Source organism: Perissodus microlepis, chromosome 6 (assembly GCF_051167445.1).
Source record: "Perissodus microlepis isolate ML-2025 ecotype Zambia chromosome 6, ASM5116744v1, whole genome shotgun sequence".
Taxonomy (NCBI): domain Eukaryota; kingdom Metazoa; phylum Chordata; class Actinopteri; order Cichliformes; family Cichlidae; genus Perissodus; species Perissodus microlepis.
The window spans coordinates 29,563,674-29,575,120 of NC_140466.1; the positions used below are offsets into that span (position 1 = coordinate 29,563,674).

General features: G+C 42.7%; 1 protein-coding gene across 2 annotated transcripts; it reads left to right on the forward strand.

Annotated features, from left to right (window-relative positions):
• The first annotated feature begins 28 nt into the window (after positions 1-28).
• palb2 (partner and localizer of BRCA2) lies at positions 29-9,241 on the forward strand. Of its 2 annotated transcripts, XM_084931883.1 has the most exons (12): positions 29-936; positions 1,015-1,074; positions 1,188-1,368; positions 1,503-2,939; positions 4,484-5,820; positions 5,955-6,107; positions 6,427-6,509; positions 7,348-7,494; positions 7,628-7,744; positions 8,139-8,226; positions 8,318-8,493; positions 8,583-9,241. In XM_084931883.1, exons 1-12 carry the CDS (start codon positions 859-861, stop codon positions 8,806-8,808), a joined length of 4,083 nt encoding a protein of 1,360 aa, XP_084788009.1. In that variant the 5' UTR covers positions 29-858; the 3' UTR covers positions 8,809-9,241. The 2 variants fall into 2 exon arrangements, with proteins under 2 accessions (XP_084788009.1, XP_084788010.1); XM_084931884.1 differs by lacking the exons at positions 6,427-6,509; positions 7,628-7,744; positions 8,139-8,226; positions 8,318-8,493; positions 8,583-9,241 and having other exon boundaries at positions 7,348-7,486.
• Positions 9,242-11,447: the final 2,206 nt, after the last annotated feature.

An 11,447-nucleotide genomic window follows, 5' to 3' on the forward strand; every position in this document is an offset into this window, starting at 1 on the left:
CAAAATGCACTGTAAAAGAATTCCTGATTAAAGTTTTCAGATCAGCATTTAAATACAGAACTTTGACTTTACGCCAGGTTTTATTTAATGCTGTCAAAGAACTTTATTTCTGCAGCTGACAATCAAAGCTGTCATCAAAATGTTGCACCCCAATTTTAATAGTAAAAATAAAACTTATGAGAATGATTATCCTTTAAAGACAAATCAGCATGATGAGGACTACTAATAATTGCAAAAAGAATCTTTGGGGATAACAGGCGGCGGGGTTTATGACCTGGGACTCTCCACCATCGGGTGTTAGAACTGAAGAAGCTCCTGGAGGTGAAACGTCTTCAAGAAACGTAAAGAAGTCCAGCCGCTTTTCTTTCCAAGCTCCTTCGTTTATGACCTACACTGCAGCCAGACACGAGGGGGCGGCAGAGACGCTTTGGGTTCACTTACCTACCGCTGATCGACTCATCGGCGCTCTACTGCTCGTGCCTGGCGATGTGAGTCGCGGGAAATTAGAACTAAATCGATAGCTGCCAAATCGACCGTCAAAATAAACCTGTAGCCCGGTGTAGTCGCTGAAGAGCTCACCTTATGAAATAGCATGAACTACAATAAAAGGCAAGTTACACGTTTAATAAAGTATCGGTGTTTATCAATAGCGATGTAAGCTTCGGCTGTTGGCTGCTAACGTTTATGTTTCGTGTGGGTTTTTCAGTTAAAGAAAAATCACGTTATTGTCAAGTGAGCTAAAGTTTTAAGGAAATCTATATGGCAAAGGTTACGTCTGCCAGCTGTGCTAGCGCCATAGAAGCCGTGTAATGGCTACATTTAAGTCTTAGTCGTGTGTTGCTGTGACCAGAGAGCAGCATGGAGACCACTGTGGGAGATATTCTGCACTGTGAGGAGCAGCTGAGATCTACGCTGCATTCTGATGATAAGGAGAAGGTAACCTGCATTTGTCCTCACACCTGAGCCACATAAAATGCTGCCATGACCTCTGAGATTAATGTTGTTTTTTCTCAGCTTCGTAGGAAGTTGGCTGAATTACAAAGGGAATATCTCAGGACAGCCCAGAGACTGCAGGTGAGTGTCTTTCATTGTGCTATAAAAAGGAAAATGTAAAGAGAATTTTTGTCTCATATATATATATATATATATATATATATATATATATATATGCATACATCTGCAAACAGCGTGCTGAGCGCTTGGAGGCAGTACAGAAACATGTGAGGAGCAGGATCGCTGAACAAAACCACCTGGAGCAAAGAGACATGGAGGCTGCATCAAATCTCCGTCTCAATCCTTCTTCATTGATACTGAACAGCAGCGATGACACAGCTCAGGGCTTAACTCGGAGTCAGAGACACACTGAAGGTAACACTTGATCATGGGACATTTGCTTTGTCATATGGATGAGACTACACTGTTATTACTGTCAGAGGCACAGCATGTTTGGCCTGTAATAAAAGCAGAAAGTGAAATTCACAAATCATCTGATTTTTCGCCAGGTCCAGCTGAATCTGACAACTCAAGGAGAAACCAGGTGATCAGGTTCTCACTTCCATCTGATGCTTGCCCGCAAACGCCAGATCTCAGCCATGCTGAACCTACAGGTTATAGAACAGGTTCTTCCCTGCGCCTCAGGTCACGACGCAGCCGCCTACGCTGGGAAAGTAGGAGCACAGAGAACAATGAAAAGGGACAGGAGCAGGGTGAGGGGATGGAAAGTGCCAAAAGAGCAGGAGAGGAGGAGAAACTCACATCAGATGAAGCAGATGCTGTAAATGAAAGTGAAGAGCTTTTTTCTGGTACAGATTCTGAGTCTCCCTCTCTGCTGCTTACACACTGGAGCACACATGGATACACTGAATCAGGAGATATTCGGGGAAAAGACATCCCTAGATCCCAAGAACAAAAGGAAAAAGATGCTGAGGAAAAAGGTGAAGGGGAGAAAGAACCTGAGTCATTGTTGCTCACAACACAAACTGAAAACAGGGGGCAGGATGGCACACAAAACAAACCGAGAAAAGAAGGGGCGAGAGGAGAGGATGGTGGAAATAGTAGAGGACGGAATGAAGAGAACATTAGTAAAGACACTGAACAAAATGTAGGGGACAAAACAGAAAGTAAAAAAATGCATGATTATAGTGTGGAAGTAAAAGAGGAAAAGAATGAGTTGACTGGAGGTGGAAAAAGTGGGAGCCTTATGGACTCCTGTACATTAGTGGAGGGACTACTTTTCCCAGTGGAATACTACGTTCGAACCACAAGACGGATGACATTTTCACAGAGCCAGCCTGACATGCAGGCTGTAATAGAGTCCCAGCTGAGCAGGGGACGACATCGCAGGAGCCGAGGTCGTGCCAAAGGACAGAACAGGAGCACACAGAGCAGCGACCTTTCACAGCCACACACTCAGACAGATTTCTTCTCTCTAACAACTGCATCTGGGGACCCTAACAAACCATCACAGGCTGTTGCATCTGTGTGTGCATCTGCTGAACACAGCCAGAACTCTGGTGAGATTTCAGCTTGTCAGATGGACTCTAGTTTTTTGCCCACGTCTGCTCGTCCAGCACGAGGCCGGAAGAGGAAGAGAGGCACGGGGAGAGGGAGATCTCAGACCGGACGAGCCTCTTTTAGTTTGAACACACATCAGTCACCAGGTGAGCAAACCTCAGATGATCCCCAACCTACAGACATTCCAGTCTCTTCCTGTCAGTCTCTCCAAGGAGCTGATGGACCAGAGCCCTGCCCAATCCCAGGAGAAACCGACCCAGCAACAAATGAACCACAGCACGTGCCCACACACATCACTGATCCTCCGCTTACTTCTGGAGATAATAGAGCTTCTTCCAGCTCTGCCTCTGGACATCCAGAGGAGGTCTATGAAATCTTTATGAAGAGGAACAACAAGGCTAACAGATCCCCACACATGAACCAAAGTAAGACTTGTATGAGTATGAATCAAATAGAGCCCAGCGTATATTTCGGGTAATATCAGCTATTTGCTGATAGATCTGTATCTGCATTTATAATGGCTGATAAATTAAAATTTTAAGAAAGACATGAAATAACTTGTTAGGAGGGCACTCTCCAAGGTCCCTGTTTCGAAAGCCACAAATACAACAACCAGCTAATCTGAGCAGAGTCAGAAGTTAATGAATAATCTCTGATTTGTTGTCCCAGTGAAACAAGTGAACTTTTTAACAGCACTATTACATTACCTCAGTAAGGACTCGTAAATAACCACATACAACAAACGTTAGAATAATCTGTTTTTTCATGTGTCTGAAAGAAAGAAATATTGGCTCATATATTGCATGTTTAAATGACAACTGTCTATCATTATTGGTCATATATTTGTTGGGCTCTGGTATCAGTCTTTGTCTATGTGTCTGTGCATCATTATAAAAATACCCTGAGACCTATGTTCACTCTATAAAGTGAATTGTGACGAAAGGGGGTGCAAGATCTATTTACACCCATTTCTAAAACAACCTTCCTCCTTAAGGTTATGTTCATGTTTATGTGCTTTATCTGACACATATTCCACGCGTTCAGATTATAAAAACATCACAGAAATTGGAGAGACTCATCTCAAAGACTTTTGGATTCATTTGACTGTTGTGGCCAAAGAGACAGCGTTAAAAACATTATTTGCGTTGCACATTTTGATACAGCACAATGTTTGGATGCAGTTATGTAGTGGTATAAAGCAATGAGGGCCTCTGCAGTGTAGTGGTTAACACATTTGCCTTACATGCAAAACATCCTTGGTTTTTGGGAGGAGATGGTTTAAAATCTGGGCCAAATCAAGCGTGCATCCATCTGCTGTGCAGTCCCTTGGGAAATAAGAGATCAGCAGAAAGTTCCTGATAATTCCCAAACATGTTGCTGAGACCCACTTGAATGCACAGTTTGCTGTGAGAGTTTGTGACAACAATACATTATTGCTGCAATATACAGCCGCAATTTTTAATTCAGTGTGTCACACTTTGCATGCACTCTTTTAATTTTTTCCATAATAACCCTTCAAAAAGAACCTTCTGTCTTCAGCTTGAATCCTAACCCTCAGTGCACAGTTGCCATATGGTGGTGATTAAAGAGGTAGAAATGCCAAAGAAATGACGGCATTAGGTTAATTATAAGAATGGAAACTGGAAACTTTTGTTGTGTGAAGGAAACCACAGCCAATGCAGAGAACTGCACTTCTTCTTTTGATACAAGAAGAAGTGCATCTAAGATGACGCAGAGGCTATTTTGTGAAGAGATGAATGTAGATGTGCACTGAAAGTTTGGCTTGGTGTCTGGTGTCAGTTTAACTGTTTTAAAGTTCCCTGAACAGACCTACAGACATGATGACTGACAGGTTGTTCCTTCAGTCAGGTCATCACCCAGTACACCCAGTATATACATAACAAGTTCTATATACAGTGATGAGCATGTTTTTGACTGAAGCTTTTATTTTCCACTTTGTGTTCTTCAGGTACATCGAGCTGGCGATCTCTCCTCTTGCCCTCCTTGTCACCGGCTCAAACGTCTCTGCTTCGTCTTCCCTCTCTGTTGTCTGGCCCGCTGATGAACTTGGACACCCACCAAGATTTTCATCTCCCAGATGACCAGTTTGCCTCCCTGAAGCTCCTCAAGCTTCGCCAAGTCACTGGAGAATCTGCAGTTGAACCTTTCTCATCCCCATCTTACAACACACGCAGCAGCTGGCGCCGCTTTGACTTTCGATGCATCAACGCTGATGCAGCGACGCCTCTTCCTCTCCCGCTAAGCCTCACACCCACAATTGCACGTTCACCAGGTCATAATGCAGAACAGCTGGCTGCTACCCAGTCAATAAACATCCAGAGTGTATCAGAAGAACACAGGCTTACAGATAAAGTGATGAAGCACTCCTTCACTGAAGAGCAGCAGACTGAAAACAGCTTGGCAGAGACTCACTCTAGCCCAACAGAGCCAGTGGGGCAAAAGTGTGCTAATGTCTGTAAGGAAACTGTGATTGTGAACTCTCATATTGAACTTCAGACTCTCATGAACTCTGCAGACAGACCAGTCTGCACAGAGAATGATGATGTCATCAATCACCCAGAAAAACGTAAAGTAAAAGATCCTGAACCCGAAAAACAAACATATTATGGTGTGGTCCATGCTTCAGAGGATCTGAGGTGTATAAATCACAGTGAAGAAGATCAAGTTACCACTGAGCTGGTTTCCTTTGAGTCACCTGTAGAGGAAGTCTCCTCCAGCAGCTGCGCTGATAAACAAGCATGTAATGAAACAAACCCTCCAGGAGAACCGCTGAAGTCTCCAAACAGACTCCCTGAAAATCAGACCAAATCTTCACATGGTGTCATCTCTCAGCTCATGTTGAGTTCCCCTCTGGCTTCAGCACCCTCCCTCTTTATAACCCCACACCTGCCTTCATCCATCCTAAGTACCAGCCCAAAACTTCCCTCCCTAGGTCTCACCCCCCACCCTGTCACCTGCAGCCTCCCTCTGACCTCCTCCCCCTCTGCCCCTTGTCTCAACCTGCCTCCACCATACAGCCCTTCCAGACAGGTTCTCTCTCCTCCACCCCTGTCTCCCTGTCCCTCCATCACTTACCTCCCTCCTAGCCCCTCTGCTCTCTCTCCATCTGGAGAGATCCACCGTTTATCTAAGCCACCAGTTAGGGCCAATCAGCATCACACAGTTGAACTCACTACTCCCCTGAGTCCCTCCGGCCATCAGCTGCAGGACTCAGCTGGGCAGTTGGACCTGAGAACAGAGGAAACGAAAGAAGAACTTGTAATTAGACACATGCACACATTGAAGGTAAAAAAACTGTTTTATCTGTTGCTGTATAGTTAAAGATTATTATTTAGATTAAATATAATTTAAGGGTGTGTGCATCTAAAGCATCCGTAACATCGTTCTTGAGTGAGTTACAGTTTTTTGTGTGTGTTCAGGCTGCAGCAGGAGGCATGCTGGTAGATGCTTGCTGTTTTCCTGGATCCTCAGACACTTTGTGTGTAGCAGCAGCAGGAAAGTGGGCAGTGTGCCTTTGGAGTCAAGCTTCAGCATCTGAATGGAAATTAATACACACCTGGACCTTTAGTGAGGTGAGTTTCTTATGGGCCTGCATATCAGAATGACTCTGTGGAGGTTTGAACATTAGCTAGAACTACTTTTTTTTTTTTACTGTTCCACTGATTAACACCTGGTTTCAGTAATCTGCCAGGAGCCCTAGCTATACAATATAAATACATAATTAAAGATGAGCGTAAAGAATCCACGTATTAGAATAAGTTTCATCTTTGTTGTAGCTCAGTGTTATTACACAAACAATATAAATTATACATAAATTTGATTAGTAAACTGCAGTTTGAATGTTTGGGAGATGCATAAAATCACATGGCAGTAACTGGTGTTTATTTGCAGCCAGTGATCAGTGTGTTTCATGTCCCGGATGCTGCTGGGCTGATCTGTGTGACTCTGGGTCAGCTGGAAATCAGAGAAGTGAGGTGAATACTAAACCTGTCATGTAAAAACTAAGTACACCCCTCCTGCTTCCATAGGTATTAAGAGGGTAAGGACCAGCCAGGTGCTACTGATTAAATGCACTTGATTAACTGATCATCGACAAATCAAATTCTACAGGCCTCGATTAAAATGTTGAAGTTCATGACATTACAATTAGAAAAATACAGAAAATGTGTGGTTTGTTTGGAAGGTTTGCCAATAGAAAGCCTCTCAACAAAAGTGGAGATGTTTGGCAACAATGCACAGCAACATATTTGGAGAAAACCAAACGCAGCACAAACAGCTCATACCAGCTGTAAAGCACGGGTGATGATTCTGACTTGCTTTGCAGTCACAGGACCAGGGCACCTTGCAGTCGTTGAGTTGATTAAAGTATTTAAGAATCAAATGTGAGGGAATCTGTCTGACACCTAAAGCGTGTCCCAAATCGGTTCATACAGCAGGACAATGATTCCAAGTCTAGCAGCAAATCTATAACACAATATCTGAAAAAGAAAAGAATTCAGGTGCAACAATGCCGTCAAAGTCCAGACCTCAGCTTCAACCAAATGCTGGGGCAGGACCTTAAGAGAGATGTTCTTGCAGACCTAAATGAACTGAAGCAACACTGTAAAAAAGAGTGGACCAAAATCCCTCCACAACGATGTGAGAGACTGACAAAGTCATACAGGAAACCATTATTTCAAGTTATTCCTGCTAAAGGCGGTTCTACAAGCTGCTGAATCACGGGGTGTGCTTTTGTTTCGCCTGTGCAAACGAGCAGTTTTCATTAAGTTCAGTATAGTTCGTAAAATATTTGTATGTTGTCTGTGTGCACAGAGTGCTGTCATGCTCCAGCCTCATGCAAATATTGCTCTGTGAGGGGATTCTTCAGGCAGTGATTGGTGTGTCCCGGTCCAGAGTGGTGACCACCTCCCACTCAGCCACAGGTTCCACTCTGCAGGTGTTTACACTGTCAGACTACAGGTAACACATCACAGTTTTCCTCTCCGCTGTCGCCTCTCATTGTATCGATGTCACAGACTACATCTGTATTAGGGGTCCGAAGCTTACATAGAGTTGTCACGATTCGTGTCTCACTTCTCTTTTTTTCTCTCAGCTCACCAAGCTCTCAGACTCTGGTATCTCCAGGTGTTTGCGTGGGAGCGCTTGCACCAGTTGACGGACTTCCTGATGCTCTCATTGGTACAGATGAGGGCGGACACCTTTTTGTCTGGTAAACATAAATGTGATGATAAAAAGTCTAATTTAAAGATCAAGACTGCTGAATTCTGTTTCGGGTTTCTCTTTGGCTCTTTGTTCGTTTCTGATGTTCTTAGAATCAGTTATTCAAACAGAGCTAATGACATCAGTAGGCTTGTGCTCCATTGGGACCACCTGACCAGTCAGTGTATCAACTGACAACAGATGGGACAAGAGGAAGTTTAAAGACTCATCTGTTTGTTTCTGCTGCCCCCTACAGACAGAAAAAACAGCTTGAATAACACAAAACAAAACGTAATCCTCCTGTCGTTTTGTTTTTGATAGAAAGAAATGTGATTTCAGCAGCAGCTTCATCTTTACCTCGAAGCTGCTCCCGCTTACAGTTAAATTGTTTCTGTTTGTTGTAGGAATCTAAAGACTGGACAGCTGCTGTGCAGAGTCCTCTTTGGAGAGGGTTTTTCTCACACAGCCTGCCTCAGAGGATATTCCTCCTGTGTAAGTAAAAGCAGTAAAAACAAAAAAAAACATGCCCCTGTAACGCTGTCATTCTTTACGTGATATAAGTCCTTTGCGTGTTTGTGCACAGGGAGTGTTGTTTGTCCTGCTGCAGCATCAGTTTCTAAGCTCTTTAGAAGACGAAGAAAAAGAAGGAAAAATAAAAGATCCTAAGACTGCCTTTTTCTCCTTGGTCGCCATTAACCCTCTAAGTGGAAAATCTATCCCCGCTACTCAACTGTACCCACCGGAAACCTGGGCTGGCAGGTGAGATGAGGAATGGAAGACGAGGTTTGTGTTTCTGCGTCACTTTTCAAACACACTGGCATATTTACATCTGTCACTTTGCTCTACAGGCTGTGTGAAGCCGACGTCAGTGGCTCCGGCGTGGTGGGCCTGAGTCAGAACGGCTGCGCCTGTGTGTGGGAGCTCGGGCACCCGGGGGCTTCGAGGATGGTGTGGGCTCCAGAGAGTGAAGGCTGGCAGCTGGCTCGATGGGGGGGATCAAACACGCTGGTGACTGGACATCACAACGGAGACGTGACTTTATACTGCTACAGTCAGAACTCGCGCTGCTGCTAAAAACGGACTTTTAGACGACTTTTTAATCAAATATAAACATCTTTGTTTCAGTCTGCGTTGACATAAAGACATTGGGGTGTTTCAGCGTCATGATGGGGCACGGACATGTTCCCTTCATTTAGCTGATTTGGTTACTGCTGTAAACTGTATTGCATTTCAGGAATTTACCTTCAGCTTGAGTAAATTTAACATAAAAATCCAAAAACATGAGCTTTCATATACTGTAAACTGAGCATGTACCATAAACCAGTGGCTGCTGTACAAGCTTTCTAACACGTCACACCCTAGAGCTCCTTTTAGGTCACTGTAACGTCAGACTGGAAATGTGTGTTTTATTACTGCAGCTGTTTTTGACTTGTTTATGTATGTGTATGTTGTATTTGTTATATAGAAAAGAAATCTTACTAAAGTTTGTTTTAAGATTTACATTAAACATTTGTGAATTCTTTATTTTCCGTACATTTTATCTACTTTAAGCCACAACTGTGGCTCAAAACAACAGACCATATTTTTAAAAAGTATGCAGTGTTGGAAATACTATTACTTGAGTATATTACTGAAATGGATCCTGTAGTAATAAAATTACTAAAGGCCAGAAGTTTACTTACACTCATCATGGACGTGAACGTCAGCTGTCCGTGTTAAACGTCCCCTAGAAAGATGACCAGATCCTTTTTGATAATCATCAGCAAGCTTTTGTCATAATTCTGGCCTGATATTTAATCGTAATTCTTGTCAGAATTGGTGGTGAATTTAAACAAGTTGATCGGGCATGAACCCGGCTTTTAAATGTTTGTCGACAAATATTTAAAAGGGGGTTTGGGAACAAGATTTTAGAGGTTTGATGTTAGCCTGCTTTATCCAATCCAAAACCAGTTTTGATGTGTCCTTTTAAATAATTATTAAAACAGTGAACATTTTTGAGTTTGAGGTGAAACTTAAGAATTTTAAGGCATTCTTCCATCTTCATAATTTCATCCACTTTCTTCGATGCACCAGTAGCACCGGCAGCAAAATAGTCCCAGAGCATGATGCTACCCCCACTGTGCTTGTCAGTTGGTACAGTGTTCTGTAGTTTTACTCCCCCAAACTCCTACTCTTGTCACTGTGACCAAATAGTTCAATCTTTATCTTGTCTGACCATAAAACACGTGGGCTGTCCGTGAGTTCTTTGGACTTTATTTTGAAAAAATCCAAAATAAACTCAAGTTTGTGCACTCAATTATTTTTTTTAAAAAGTCATAACAGATGTATGTTATGAAATGTAAGTTAGAGAAATCATTAAAAGCCCAAAATAACCGTGAGCTTACCAGGTATAAAAGCTATATAATTTAAATTTCATATTATATTATTTACCAGCTACAGAACAGTTAAAAAATAATGCAATACATCTTGTTTGGGGGGGTCGTTTCAAATTCTTACCCCAAAATATACACTTTCCGGACACTTTAGCCCCTCCCCCTTCACCTTCAGGGCTGCTTTAATTAATCGTAGCAAAGATTCCGAAAGGTGCAGGAAACATTCCTTGGAAATTGTGGCCCATGTTGCCATGATAGCATCACACAGATAGTGTAGATTTGTCCATGATGTGAATTTCACCACATCCCAAAAGTGCTCTATTTATAGATCTGGTGACTGTGGAAATGAGTGCAGTGAACTCATTGTCATCTTCACAAAAGCAGTCTGAGAAGATTTGAACTTTGTGACATGGTGCATTATCCCACTGGAAGCAGCCATCAGAACATGGGTACACTGTACTCATAAATGGATGAACATGCACAGCAACAATTTGCCTTCTAAATGTTGCAGCAGAAATCGAGACTCATCAGCCATGAAACATTTTTCCCATCTGTTGTCCAAATGTATTGGTTCTTAGCTGACAGGAGTGGCACATGTGGTGTAGTCTTCTGCTGCTGCAGTCCGAGATTCAATGTGTTGTGCTTTCAGAGATGCTCTTCTGCATATTTTGTTTGTAACACCTTAGCGATGACTGTGTGGGAAAATCCCAGCAGATCAGCAGTTTCTGAAATACCCCGAGCCGTCTGTCACCAACAACCATGGAACATTCAAAGTCACTTAAATTATCTTTCTTCCCTATGCTGATGCTCAGGTTTATGCCTAAATGAAGAGATTTGCTGCTGGTGATTGGCTGAATAGATGTTTGCATTACCAAGAAGTTAAACAGATGTACCTAACAAAGTGGGAGGTGATTGTTTATTTCCCTTTATGTAATAATGCCACCACAATGTTTCTCCTTATAAATATTATTTAACTGTCTCTGTAGTTACTATTCAATAGTTCTCCCCTAATGAAATATTCAGTTTTTCATTTCCCCTGTAGATTGTTTTCCATTTCTCATTTCATCATAAATAGTTTACTGGACCATGGTCACATTTTTTTCTTTAAGCAAATATTTACGAGCCACAGTCATAAAAATAGGTGAGTTCCCAGTCAGGTCGTTGGTGACCAGCAGGCAACAGTGGGGTTCACAGTTATTAATGAGTTCGATCCTACCACTTGGCCATTAATTGGTCATAAATTGCCCATAGGTGTGAAACTGAGTGTGAATGGTTGTTTGTCTCTATGTGTTAGATGCACTTGTTCAGGCAGTAGCCCTGTGACCCTGATAAGCAGAAGAG